The sequence below is a fragment of the Symphalangus syndactylus genome, chromosome 5, assembly GCF_028878055.3.
Source record: "Symphalangus syndactylus isolate Jambi chromosome 5, NHGRI_mSymSyn1-v2.1_pri, whole genome shotgun sequence".
NCBI lineage: Eukaryota > Metazoa > Chordata > Mammalia > Primates > Hylobatidae > Symphalangus > Symphalangus syndactylus.
This window is the reverse complement of record NC_072427.2, coordinates 123,918,448-123,933,664: the sequence shown is the minus strand read 5'-3', so window position 1 is coordinate 123,933,664 and position 15,217 is coordinate 123,918,448. Positions and strand designations below refer to the sequence as shown.

Here is a 15,217-nt window from a genome sequence, read left to right as displayed (position 1 = left end):
TGTGCAATAAAACACAAAATTGCCATATCTAGTTATGCATGTTACCAAATAGAAAAATTTAGAAACTATAAATTTTCCTCAGTAAAGATCTATCAAATTTCCAAATACAGATTCAAGAACAGAAATAACAATCCTTATAAGTGATAAGATTTAATACCGCTCATTAATTTAAAATTCATCAGACTGCTTTTTGGCAGCCAGCAGCAATCTCAATAGGATATTACTGTGTATTAACTGAGTTAAAAAATTTAACAGATACCTTCCCTGTAAGAAAGATAATTTGCCACTCTAAGGCTTCAGTTGAAATAAATTCAGAATCATTCTATAGACTCCCCTCCCTTTCTACTTCATGTTTCTTTCTTAAAAAGAAAAAAAAAAGAGAGCATTTTACTCAAAGAACTTTGTTAACAAAACACTTTGCAATAACCCATGTAGGATATACAAAAGCCTACATTCAGGGGCAAATGTAAAACAGAGAACATGTAAACCTTTTGTTAGGATTTTCAACTTAAATTAACTAAACAGATTATCTTCAGAGCCTATAATCCTCGATACTCATGAAGGTAAGAGGCCTCAAGTTACAAACCATACAATAATCTTCTCCCAAGAGAAAGGGTAGCAAATGGAATACCTAACGGTCATATTCCCTTTGAACAGGTGACCTCTTAGTACGCTTCTAAAAAGATTCTGATATTTTCAAATATGAATTATTAAATAATGCTTTCATGGATACACGCTAAATGTAAACAAATACTAGCTTTACAACTCCCTCTAGTGGAAACAAAATATCAAAATGCTTCCGCAATTACATCAAACCAGGCAGTTAAAAAGTGGAAGAAAGGCTATGCAATGGAAACCTTGCCTCTAAAATACATGATGCTGAGCTCAATGGAGCTTTATTATTCTATTAGAGAAGTACCACTATAAAAACCAAGTCAGTATTGCCAGGTGCAAGTTTCTATCTGCCACCTGCTACCTAAACCATCTACCTTTCTACTCCAGATCATTTTCAAATACATCAACACTAAATGACCCATCATCACTAAATGACCCATCATCAGCAAATAGTATCTTGATATCATAGATTACCAAGTATTTCTGCCCCAAATCACCAGCTCCAGAATATATACACATATAAACAGATAATTTTACTATCTAGAACCAACAACAATCACAGAGCTACTTCTGGTGACATTGCAGAAAGTACATGTCTACTCCAGCTGACTGTGAGAGTCCAAAATGGCAATCTTCTTTAAGCTGTGGCTTTACCAACAACTAAGAGGCTTATAACAAGCATGCCTATTACAAAAAGACCTTTATCTGGGGCTGGGTGCAGTGGCTCACGCCTGTAATCCCAGCACTTTGGGAGGCCGAGGCAGTTGGATCACCTGAGGTCAGGAGTTCAAGACCAGCCTGGCCAACATGGCAAAACCCTGTCTCTACTAAAAATACAAAAAAAAAAACTGGCCAGGCATGGTGGCACATGCCTCTAATCCCAGCTACTTGGGAGGCTGAGGCAGAAGAATCGCTTGAACCTGGGAGGCAGCGTCAGCCGAGATCCTGCAATTGCACTCCAAATGGGCAACAGAGCGAGACTCCATCTCAAAAAAAAAAAAAAAAGAACTATATCTCTGTAATATCCGACTGTGCAATCACAAGTGTAGAGACTTTAGGTGAAAAGCATTTTTGCAAAGTCATATTGTTACATTATGAATGAGTTAATACAAGAGCTTCTGAATTATTTTCTGGGACAGCTTTATAATGAAAAGTTTGCTCTGGATGAGATCTCCTTCTCAGCAAGAAAGACAAGTATTACCAGCAGCTCTCAAGTGGTACAATCAGAAAGTAATGTCCTCCAGTTAGGAGAAACGTAAGTAATGTGTGACAATTAATTGATATTAACTGACATGATACATATCTCTATGATGTCATCATCCTCACTGATCTGCACCCTCATCTGCTCTGTCGACTATTTTTAAGAGATAGAGTTTCAGTTGAAACACCGTGAGAAGCTGTGGTTTATGTACCTCTCTACTATGCCTTTATGCCTTGACCCACAGTGGGCCAACTTTTACTAATGTACCATTAAGAGTTGTAGCACTTTAGAAATAGATTATAGGACTTTTCTACAAAATTCTTTTTTTTTTTCCCCAAAATATGGGTATATTTGTGATGGTCTCTAGCTTGAGATCCACTGGTCTAAATATCCTCTAAATATTGAATAAAGTATTTACTAAATCCTTTCCTTTTTCTGAATGTTAAAGGCACTTTCTCCATTTGATCTTCAATGCAAACAGTGGAGAGAATAGAAATGGAAAAAGCAAAATCATAATTGTAAAGCTGCTCATTAGGATGGCATGAAGGTTGGAATGGTGTATTCATTGGGATATGGGCACATGTGGACAAAATCCCAATTGGCGCCAAAACAACAAAATTAAACACAGCTTGGAAAAACAGGTTGTATTAGCAACTGGCCTTTCATCCCAGGCAGTGAAAATCAGGACTATCCAACCATGCATCAAGAGAGGCTCTCACAAACCCTTAGCAGGGTAGACTATGAGTCAGATGTGGTATGCCTGGTAAGCCTTATAGCACATCATCAGGGATGAAGGCATTCCTCCCACATCAGCAAATTGAACACAAAGTGATTCACTAAGTAGAGAAAGCAATATGCATTAGCCCACTGCTAACAGTTATAACCTAGCCACAATCCCAAAGCCGCAGTCCCAAAGCTACCAACCAGGTAGATAGGAAAAAAACAGCTTTTTTTCTCTAATCTCTTAAGGCTGTGAACCATTTGGCTATTGCTGGGTCAGGAAGACTGAGATAGTTAGAAAACCTTCTAGATATGCATGCAAGCTTGGGTTTGACCACCCAATTTATTACTTTAACTTGTAGTGACAAAGTATACATACAGCTGAAGATTTGTGAACAGTTCCGAAGTTTGTTACTAAAATTTGAACCTCTCTAGCCTCTCATCTCACTTTTTCCCTTGCAGCAATTATTTTTTAAAGTAAAAATATTTTTATTAACATGAAGTTTTTTACAAATTTAACCATAATCATCACGTTGGAGTCAATTCAGCTATATATCCTTCCACTCTGCTAGAAATACTCATTCTTAGATACTTGATCTTTCAAGAATAACTTTTCCCCTGAAATTCCCTATCCCAGCATACAATCTATCAAAGAGGTGATCCCAAATAGCTGTTTTCTATATTATCTAGAATTCATTGCCTCCTTAACTAGTATCCCCTCTAAAATTTTAACCACACAATACACTGGCAGTAAGCTCTCTCTAACACCCTATCTATCCAATATATTTCTCAATGAAAAATCACCTGTCAAAATATTTTTTCTTCTTTACAGTAGTGATTACTTAAACTGACCTTCTCAAGAATCCCAGTGGCTAAAACCCCAGCCAACTATCCAAGCCCAGTCATGAAAACCTCATGCTGCAGGTTCAAAGTAACAGAAAATCCTCATTCCCATCCTTGCCACAACAATTGTTGTGAGGGGCCCTGCCAAAATCCGGAAACCCTCACCAGGGTCATAAACTCAAATGCCCTCAGGGCCCTGGCAGAGAATTTACCAGAGTGAAGCAGGCAGGTCTGAGTGCATAAGCCCATTGTCTGTGTGAGAAATGGGGACTGTGGCCAGCTGGGGAAGGAGAGCCACTGCTCGGTTCCAGCCTGCCTGCTGCCATGTGCAAATACAGGCCAGGTGTGGCCAGGGCTTTGGATGTTTTTTAGATAAGCCAGAGACTCTGCAGTGCTGCATAAAATTTTCCCATCTTCAAATACAGATTCAATTTTTTAAAAGTACTCTGCAACCAAACAATACCTGTCTGAACCAAATCCAGCAAGTTGCCAGTTTTCTATCACTGCCTTAATTCTACCACCAGCCACATGAGCAATGGTCAGCTGACCCTATTCCTTGCTTCCAGTTAATACTAATGGTCCCCAATAACTATTAAAAAAGATTTCTTTACATGTAAGAAAATAGGTCATATAAAAAATAGTGTCAGGACAAAAGAAGCCTTTTATCACAATCAAGAAATTTGACTTACACTAAAAACAAGCAAAACAACTAACTTGACTTCCACCAATAACACTATTACTGCTGCTATTACTATTGCCACCATTTACTGAACATTTGCTATGTGCCAAGAATTCTGCTAAACACTTTATATATAAATAATATGGTCTCTCCCTTTTATTCCTTTCCTTCTATAATCTATTCACCATGCAGCCTTCTGAAAGATCTTCTAAAATATGATATCACTGTTCCCTGCTTAAAATCCTCCACTGGCTTCCCATTGCTCTTAGAATAAAATACAAACACCTTATCATGGCTTTCCATGATCTGACACCCACATCTACCACCCAACACTGGCTCATATATACCCAATACCATGGCCTTCTGGCTGCTCCACATGATCTGTGGCATACACGGGATCTCTTCCCAACTTCCCAGCTTACGCTCATTGGTGTTTTGGCCTAGACTGCTCTTCCTCAGGCTTCTGCATGGCTGGTTCCTTCTCATGAGTCAAGTCTCAGCTCAAATATTGCCTCCTCCCACAGATCTTCCCTCACCACCCCATCTACAGCAATCCCCTACCAATTGCTTTCATAGCACTCCAGTTTGTTTCCCTGTCATTTATCAATGATAAATTATCACTCACTCAAATTACTTTACTCACTTGTTTACTTATTATCTGCCTCCACTAGGATGTAAACTACCCAAAGCAAAGAGCCTTGTCAGACTTGTTCATGGCAATGTTACAAGCACCTAGAAACTAACCTTCCACTTCCAAAGCCAACCATTACCTCCTAAATGAAAAGAAAAATTTAACCATTTATCTGATGGTATTATTCACAGTTGTGTTTTATTCTTGTCTCCAAAACAGAAGCATTCCACTTATTCACCTTTTCAGTCTAAATGGCAAGCAGATTTTAGGGTTGTTTTGTTTTAAAAAAAAAAAAAAAAAAAAATCCAAATCCCTTCAAAATGACACAAGATAATATAATTTTGGTCAAGAAATAAAACTTGTTAAAGACTGGGTTTAGTGTCTCTTTTCTTAGCAGCTTACCTCTTTCTCTCTTTCACAGTCCTCTTCGTCATACTCCTCATCTTCATTCTGCAGTGGTAGTGCCACACTGCCGAAGTCTACCGACATGGTCCTCCTGTGGGAAGGGAAAGATGCTTGGCTTCCGAATACCCCATCAAATCTCCCCAGAACAAACTGCAGAAGACATGCCATACACACGCAAAGTGAACAGACAGAAACAGACTGGGAGAAAATATGTATAACTCAGTTATGGCCAATACAAATAATTGTGATTCATAGAAAATAGCTATATGACAGCAATTCATGGAAAAGAAAAAATGCAAATAGGTAATAAAACTATGAATAGACCTTTCTAGTGGTCTGAAAAGTATAAAACAGTAAGATTTTTGCCCACATGAAAAATAAGATGACTATAAATAATAAACTAGAAATGTGCCAAATGTAAAAATCTTAAGCTCAAACAAAATTTCAAATGTAATATATTAAACATGGCACAGGCAGTACCCTGTTGCTTCATTTTTTTAATATCAGAAATCCAAATATCACGCTTTACAAGAAGAGGGCCCCTAAATCATGAGTGAATGACTGCTACCCAGAAACCATTTACAACTCAGTAAACGCCATAGAGCGCATAACAAAATATAAGTCTTAAATGTCCTCCTCTTAAGCTTGATAAAATCAGGTTCTGGCAATATACTCGGGAAAAACAGAAGTGAAGGCTGTGAAGCTCCACCACTGTGGACTTTCAATTCCAAAAGCAACAGCAAGAGTTCCCTGGGGAGCAGTCACTGCTGCAGCAGAAGCAGCAGCAGGAAACGGGTTTTCAACTACTTACATTCAAAAAAGCTGCTGCTGATTTAAATTATACTTAGGGATCCTGACACTATACATAAACTCCTCAGAACTTCAAAGCTCTGAACAAGCCCAACAAAAAAGCAGGCAGGTGTCATCAATTACCTGGCCTAACACTGCCCTCCATTCAGTCCACTGTTGTTCACGCCAATGAAATGCACTTGGATGTGAGCCTGAGCCACAACTCATTCACTACACCTTTCAAGCTCTAAAATGTCACTAAATTGGAAGTAAAATCAGAAGCATGGAGACCCAACAATCCAAATGCATTTTACCATAGAGAACTTAGCTCCCTTGTCTTAACGGATACGAACTATATCACAAACTTTTGTGGAAGCCAATAGCCCTAGAGCAGACAATATCCCATCTCATCAGATCTAAGATGTCTTTGATTCTATGATGCAGTTCCATTTGTAGCAGTAGGAACAAGATGTAGCCAATCAAATTATGACATAACATTAATTTTAGGACGCAGTCTATGTTATAGATATTAAAGTGTGAAAAGAAAATATGCAAGCTAGAATAGATGAATATGGTATTAAAGATTAACACACATATGAACTTCAGTGGTGAAAATCCCCCTATGACAAGTTCTTGTTTTTCAAAGACTGAGTTACGTTTCTTGGCCAACCTCTAATTTGCAGTCTACCTTCTAATCCCCTTCCTCTCTGGTCCCTACATCCAACCCGTCCCTTTTAACTCATATCAACTCAAGACTCTTTACCCCAACTTAAAACCCTCCAGCCTCTGCTTCTCAGACCACACCTACTCCTTTCTACCCTTGTTCCAGGGCTAAAGGGGGGAAGAGACATGCATATCGAAGAAAATAAATCTATCTACAAGAATCCTTTTGTATATCAACATAAGACGAAGATATGAGTATGATAAAGAGCCTGTAACATGAAATGGTGAAGGAAAAACACACAATCTCATGTCTCTAGATTTTTTTCCACTATGCAAATAGACTAAATAATCTACAGAACACTATATATAATGAAAATACTAGCCCAATTAAATCCCATGTCTTTAAAAGAGATGAAATTAAGCTGGACCTTAAAGAAATTCGTGAATCCCCCAGGCAGAAAAAATCCTTTCTGCTTCTGAATTCTGTGTCTTCTACCTTTCTTTCATTTAAATATAAATACAAGACAAAATATGGAATTTGGGTTAATTTCTCCTTCATTAAGTTAGAGAAGAGAGGTTTGTTCCAATCCTTTATTAACCTGCCATCAACTGATGTTGATTATTGAAAAAGAACATTAAGATTTATAAGAGCCTATTGCTAAAAACATAGCTACTAATATTTTAAATAGAAAGCTACTTTTTCTCAGATAGAGAATACTTATGGTTTTGTTTTTAAAGTAAAGAGAATGTAAAATATCAAAGTATATATCTTTAACATTATTTTAAATCCAAAACATGTCATTAAAAGAAGACATCTAAACATACCTGAAAAGACCAAAATCTCCCCCACTAAAGAGGAAAAGGTGTAAGTTTTCCTTATCAGAACTATAAATTATAAAAGACTTTAAGAAATGATTTCAGACATAAAGGGAAATCTGATCAACTTAATGTGGTTAAAAATATATATATAGTAAAAAGGTAATACATATTTTAAATGAGACTTAAAATAAAAGCTAATACCTTATTAATCACCACTCATTATCACTGCTATCAGAGACTTTAGTATAATATTCAGAACAACAAAAGAGACTTCTTTAAAAAAAAAATAGCAAGATAGTAAACCCAAAAGCCATAAAGAGAAATGTGATGGAAACCTAACCACAAAAAATAAAATTTTGTTTAAGGCAAAAGACATCATTAACGAGTCAAATATTATGCATGAAAAAATGCATCAATAACAAAGTCAAGAAAAATAAGAATGAGAAAAATATTTGCAAAGCACCTGACAAAGTCCCAATATAAAATTACTACAAAGAAATGAGAAAAAGACAATCCAATATAAAATTGGGCGACTGACATGACAATTTATTTTAAAAAGTGTAAATCAATTAGTTTGAAAAGATGCTTAAGCTTGTGATGTTTCAAAGAAGTGCCATTTAAACAATATGCCATTTTCGACCACTAGATTAAAAAAAAAAAAAAAAAAAAACTTGTTATCACCCAGTGGTGACTATTCTGTATTTTGTATGGCTCATGAGTTGCTGGTGAAAATATCAACTGCTAAACCATCTTGAAAACTATCAATATTAATATATTAAAAATTAACATTTACACTAGTAAAATTATTTTGAATTAATTTGTCAATACTATGCCACTAGTAAAAATAATGAAAATTTTCTATATCTATTGACTCATGTCTGACCACTTAAGAAATCAAGATGCAGATTAAGTATACAGTATGTTTTGGTTTTCTTCTTCAATAGCAGTCTGGTAGACTTTCTTTCTAGATAACTTTTTCTGAACCCTTAACAAGACTATAGAAAGTAAGTCCTGTTGTTACACTCAGATGGATGCTCTGACCCAGCATTCCTTTTGTTGTCCCCGGTTGTTTTCTCTGCCCTCCTTGCAACAAAACCAATGGGTGTTTATTTGGACAAAAGATTACAAAGCAAAAGTAGCATTGTTTTTGCTTCATCTAATAAACTATAAGCACCCTGAAGGCAGAATTAAAATGTATCTGCCCGCTTGCAAATGGTAGGCACATAACAAATATTTGTTGACTGAATATGATATAGGCATGTTACCTTATACGAATTCATTATTTCAATAAAATGTTATTGAATACCCACTGTGTTCCAGATCATATCCTAGATGCATCTAAGACACGGTACCAGCCATGAGGAGCTCACTGTCTCTGCTCATCCTCTCTTAGATAGAGCGACTGATATAAACAGTTACAATAAAATATTGTAATAAATTCCGTAGATGAAAGTACAAAGCACAAATTAACTTTTCCTAAGAAGAAAGGATAGTTTAGAGGAGTTTTACAGAAAAAAAGAGATTTTAGATTAGAAATAAATCTTAAAGGACACAAATATGGCTATAAGTGGCTCTAAGAATGAGGGCACTCATTCAGACAACCTGGGCTCTATTCTGGCTCTATTTCTCAGCAGTGCAATCTTGAGTAAACTTTCTGCTTCTACGTTAAAGAAATAGGGGTAAAAACAATACCTACTTCAAAGATTGATTCTGAGGATTCACAAGATAATACATGTAAAGTAATTAGCACTATGTACCAATCAATACATTCTAGTTTTATTACTACTATGACATTATTACTGATGAATAGGAGTCTGCCAGCTACCGAAGAGGTTAAGGGAATAAAGAGGATTCCGCATATCTGAGAAAAGGTGAATGTGCAGCCTATGAGAAATGTCAATTCAAATAATGCAACCTCCTATGGAACAAAAATGCCACCCTCCTTCAGGATGCCCTCCCAAGCCTGTTCCCCCATGGAGTTAGCCACTCCTTTGCACTTTCAGACTATATTTCTTATGCTTTTCCTATGGCTTCAACTTCAGCGTCTCTTTAGTTGAGTGCATTCACCTGCCTAGGGAGTGCATGTTCATTGTCACGCACTATGAAGGTATAAGGTGATAATAGGCTTAAATCAGACTCGAGTTCATGACTACGATATAGAAAGGGTTATAAACCCCCACAAAAGGGGTTTCTAAGAATTGCACTGGGAGTTGAGAAATTCTACTTACTTGCTGACATAACTCGCCTTCTAGAATGGAAATAGCCAGAGCACATAGCCCGGTTTAGACTTGCAACACCTGGTGAAGGCACCCTATTCATTCATTCGACAATTTACCAAGCACTGTTCAAGATTACAAAGTTTAACAGGACATGATGGAGGGAAAGAAAATAGACATATAAACAAATGATCACAACATCTTGTGATCAGCGCTAATGACAGCACTTTGGACAAATTGATTCAAGTTGCCACAGAGCGGAGCGAGTAATGCTAATACACAATAAGCATTCACAGGCTGAACGGATGACCTTGAGGAACTGTTTTGCGTCAGCTACGGCACTGCAAACATAATCAAAGCCGCACGGGGCCCAGGAGGCCCGGGGCTGCTGGCTTTGGGTGCCAGCGTCACTTGTACTCGGTCAACACACGTGCACAGAGCACCTACTGTGAGCCAGGCGTGACGCCAGGGTGACCAAGGCGGGGTCCGCAGAGTAGGGTCCCGGGGCGACCCCAGCAGCCTGGAAACGAGGCGGGCTTCCCATATGTCACTTCTAAGTAGGATACTGGAGGAATGAAGAGGTCTAAATGACATGTTAAAGGTAAAAGCTGAGCCCGCAACATGCGGGCAGTCCACCACCGCGGGATTTGGGGAGGGGGCAGGTCAGCCCCCCAGGAACCGTGAGCCAGCATCCCGAGAACCCCGCAACTCCTCTAACCCCAGGTCCAAGCCCACCCGTGAATCAGAACTCACCGGAGGCCACAGAGGCTGTTACCGCGAGGAAACTCCAGTCCTGGCGGAAGACCAACTTCTAGCAAATCCCCTTACCATGGCTCTAGCTCCTTCCTAGTCACAACCGAACTCACGGGGCGGAGACCCTTAGGAGCACTCGCCTCCAATCGCCGACTAGAAGCTCGCCCGGTGGGCGGAGCCGTGCCGGCTCGGGGCAGAGCGAGGAGGCAGAAGTCTCTGCCTTCCTCAAGCTTGGTTGAGAAGTCAGCCTGCAGTTGCAAAGTACGGCTGTTTGAAAGCGGGCGCCAGAGGTGGCGGGAAGCTCCCCCGGTGCGCCCATTGGTTCATTCGAGAGCCAATTACGAGGAAGTTACTCCGGAGTGGGCGGGCTGATCGGTTGCCTAGAGACGCGATGCGCTTCACCCGCTACCTTCCGCCAGGGTGCAGCGGTCTTATGGGGACCTCTTGCCGGTTTGGTACCGGAGACTGCAAAGGTGACTCGTGCCTCCTGCGCTTCAGCACACAGAATTCCCCACCGAACTCTTGCCTTAGAGGTTTTTTACATTTGCCCTTCTTGTTTTCTAAGGTGCCTGCTTCCCCATTACTTAACAGCCTTAGATATTTTGCTTTGTCTTTTACCTTACTAGGTGCCGCTTTGTTTACATTTTTGCTTCTTTAGTTACTGATAAGATGGCACATTTTTCCACGTGTCTATTCACTACTCTAATTTCCTCGGGTGTAAGTGTTCTTGTCACTTAGGTGTATATTATTAACCTGCCCCTAAAGACAGCGCCACCCAGTCCTCAGTAAAGCCCAGTACTGTGTCTATCTTCTCTGGCTGAAAGGGTTCCAGTGAATAATCAAGGAATTGGTGGCGGCAGGTTCACATATCCTTTCAACCCTTTCCCATGTGTACTGGCATGGAGTAAAATGGTTGTTCGAGGCTCTTCATAAAGTGGCTAGTTTTCCTTTGCTACTTCACCGTCCACCTCCTTGATGCCTACACTGACCCCTGTAACCCCATAAACTGGTATAGGGTTTGGCAAATAACAGGTAATTTAATCCACTGTAATAGAATGAATGAAATCACAGGCTGAGCTAACTCACAATGGTTCCCTGAGCGCTTTTTTTCTTTCACCTGCTGTGAAAGCTGTTTCTTTCACCTGCATTGCCTCTACCTTACTTCTCCGGCTACTTGGTTTTCAAGATAGACTAGCACCTCCTTTGAAGCCTTTCATTACACACACTCCCTCACTTCGCAAAAATGATCTTTCCTACCTCTGTACACAGTGTATCCTATATATCCTATTATAGTTCTTATACCTACTGTAAGTTTTTGTGTGTCTGTTACACTCAGTACAATGTGAGTATCTTGAAGTACTCACTTTACTTCTTGGGTATCTAACATGAGTGCCCTAGTGGGCACTCAAAACAATTATGTTAAATGAGTAAATGAATAAATGAACAAATAGATGAAGATTTTGGCAGGGGGGCGGGCAGAAAAAGCAAATAAAAGGCCTTCAAGTAAATGGCATTTGTTGAATCTGAGCCAAGGCATCTTAGTGAGAATTAAATGCACTTTTCACTTTTCACATCCCACTGAAGTCGATTGGCAAACTGTATGTTGCATTCTGTACTGAGGGTTATGATGGAGTGCTGCAGCAAGAATGCTAGGTGATCCCCATGCACAAACAACTGCTTCTTAGAAGGATGAAAGCATAAAAGGTGTCGGGAAGCACATGAGGAGGCAGTGTTTATAATCCCTTACACAGTGCTTCACAGATTGGTAAATTCTTTCACAAGCATTATCTCATTTGGTTCTCACTACAACACTGTGGGGGGTTAGGACAGGTATTCCTACCCCATTTTCCAGTTGAAGAAACTTACATAAAAATAAATTAAATGACTTTTCCAAGGCTACACAGCTAATACAAGGCAGACAGAATCTGAAACCAGGTCCTTTATCTCCAAACCCAGAGCTCATCACTACATACAAAATATCTTAGTGAGACTAGCATATACGTGACAAAGAGGGAAAATAAAGAATAAATCAACCTCGCATCCTGCCATGCCTCTAAAAATGGTTTTTGGTGGAGTTATGGATATATTCAACTCAATTTCTTTGACCACCTATCCTGTTTAAGTTCTGGCCTAGGTGCAGGGTAGGACCCCTATGCTCAAGGTACCAACACTCTGAGTTACAAGATGCTTACATAGAAAGATAAATAATAACAAAAATTGTTTACTAAGTGTAATAAGAGTAGAATAGGCAATAAATTCTAGGGAAAGTGAACACCGAAAGATGAATCTATCAAGGCAGGTTCAAGGAAGAAGAGAAGGAGAGAGCTCAACAGGTCAGTTGATTAGCATGAGTGCAATTTGAAGGCCAGACCAGCAAAAGTGCAGGAATCTTACATTTAGAGGTAAGTCTGGAGAAGAAGGCAGGAAGGATGTAGTCCATAGAAGAGCCTTAAGCCTGGGAGAATAGGAAAGGCATTCCACAGAGGTCAGGTAATGGTGTGCACAAAGAATGAATCTAACATCCAAAGAAACACAAGCAGACAGAGGCATTCTGGGATAACAAAGGCAAGTGTGGGGGAAGAAAGTAAAACTGCCAAAGAGCTCAAATGCTGGACAAAAGATTATCTGTGAAACATTGGCTCGATGTTTACCTTGCATGTTTTAAATGGGCACACCTATGAGCTGGGTGAGACATTTCAAGAGAAAATGTCACATTGTTGATGAGATGTGGTCCCTCCCACTAACAAGCATTTATAAAGGTAAAGCTAAACCATAATTTCTCCTTTTTCCTCCTTTTTGGTGTCAAAGCTATCAGGTCAAAGCAATGCCACCACAAGAGTGCTATCCAAAGTGCTATCATCAAGGAGTACTATCCTCAAAGAAACACAGAACTTAGAGTAAGAAGATCTGAGTTCAAGTCCCAGCTCTCCTACCTACTAGCATTGTCCATAACAATTTAACACTCAAAAGCCTCAAAGTTCTTATCTGAAAATGGGGATGATAATACCCACTTCTCAGGGTTGTGGCCAAAAAAAAAAAAAAAATGAGATGAGATTGTGTGAAACAGCTTTTAAATGTAAACACATTATTTTCCATTGTGTTTCTATGTACTATGGCTTATTGGATTAGAGAACACTCTGGGGTCTGAGGTAGTAAGGAAAAACCAGGAAGGTGTTCTGGGAGTGGATGGCAGAGAAAGACAAGGGTGAATGTGTGCCGAGGGCAACAGGAGCTTACGGAATGGGACAAACAAAGAGTCTACACAAAGGATATGACTTCATGAGAACAGGACAAAAATAGGAAGTGCTAGAGATGGAACAGGAGTACTTGGAAAGAACCAAGGAAGATCAGACCATTATTTACAACTTATTCAACAGTATTTTGGGAACACCTACTTTGTGCCAAACACTGTGCTGGGATCGTTTAATATTGACATGTGGGTCAAAATGCCCACTCTGCTTAGGCCCCTTCTCACAGAATCTGCTCCTGCTCACAGTCATTATGACCTCACCACCATCACCATCCTACCACCCACAGTCCTGGCCAGACTTGACTGAATCAAAGGGGAACACCAGACCCAAGCTGGGCCAATCATATTCCCTTCCCAGATAACTAAGATTCCACAAAACTGAGCAAGGTGGTAGCCATACAGAGAAGAAGCAGACTTTTATTACACTTCCCTGTATTTTATGGGAAATATGCTTCCTCCATAACTGTGTCGTATACATGGTAGACCCTAGACTGAAGATCATGAACTTTTGCCACTGAAAGCCATGGATCTGTCTGGTTCCTGTACTTTGAAAAGCCAGACAGTTTAAGTTTTCCTTGGATTCTGTGATAACTAAACCTTAAAAACTTTTTGACTTGAGCTGGCTTGGGTCATTGTAGAGGTTGAATCCTGTTCTCTAAAATTTCATGTCCACCTAGAACTTCAGAATGTGACTTTATTTGGAAATATGGTTTTTGCTGATACAATTGTTTAATATGAGCTCATTTGGGATTAAACTTAGGTAAAGCTAAACCATCATTTCTCCCTTTTCCTCTTTTTTGGTGTCAAAGCTATCAGGTTAAAGCAATGTCAACACAGAAGTGCTATCTAAAGTGCTATCAGCCCTAAGTCTAATGATTGGTGTCTTTATAAGAAGAAGAGAGGACACAAAGAGACACATAGGGAGAAGACAGCCATGTGAAGGTAAAGGTGGTGATTGGGGTTAGATTATCATAGGCCAAGGAATGTCTGGGGCCACCAGATGCTGGAAGAGACAAGAAAGGATTTTTCCCTGGAGCCTTTGGAGGGAGCATGGCCCTGCCAACATCTTGATTTCAGACTTCTAGCTTCCAGAACTGTGAGAGAATAAACTTCTGTTGTTTGTGGTACTAGTTACAGTAGCCCTAAGAAGTTAATAAAGGTAGGTTTACATTCTTGGCAACCAAACATTCATGACTAAGATACATTTTTAGTGATTACATTTGAAAAGTCTAGACCAGTGATACTCCAAATAGGGCCATGGCCCACTGGTATACCTCATTTGTATTAAACGATACAAATGCCCAAGGCATTTCTTCAGTTATCATAGGAAAATAATTTGTAGCCTGCATCTGTTCTCAGAATGAACAGTGACAATGCAGGCTGTCAGAAGCAAAACACACAGAAGCCAGGGGAGGGGTAGACAGAAGTGGTTTGAGGGACTCCAGGGGGTCTGGACAAAGCACTGGCTGTATTTCCTACAACATCCTTGTTTGCCATGCTTTGATCTTATCAGCGTATCTCTGGAAATGATATCAGATATTTACATTTGAGGCCCTTCAAGAATGTAACCTCATGCAGCTCCTCCAATTGACCCTCCTAGTCCTAGCATGATGGGACCCAGGACTACCAAGAT

The 15,217-nt window shown here is 39.5% G+C and overlaps 1 protein-coding gene across 2 annotated transcripts in view; it reads right to left on the bottom strand.

Moving 5' to 3' along the window:
- CEP152 (centrosomal protein 152) overlaps positions 1 to 10,308 on the bottom strand; it is a 48,234-nt gene extending 37,926 nt beyond the window's left edge. Inside the window, exons 1-2 of one of the 2 annotated variants that reach the window (XM_063640707.1) lie at positions 10,029 to 10,308; positions 5,092 to 5,185 (exon numbers count right to left, since the gene is read on the bottom strand). In XM_063640707.1, coding sequence (XP_063496777.1) covers positions 5,092 to 5,185; positions 10,029 to 10,273 — 339 coding nt within the window. In that variant the 5' untranslated portion in view covers positions 10,274 to 10,308. The remainder of the gene's footprint in view (positions 1 to 5,091; positions 5,186 to 10,028) is intronic. The other variant, XM_063640708.1, reaches the window with a different exon arrangement.
- Positions 10,309 to 15,217: the final 4,909 nt, after the last annotated feature.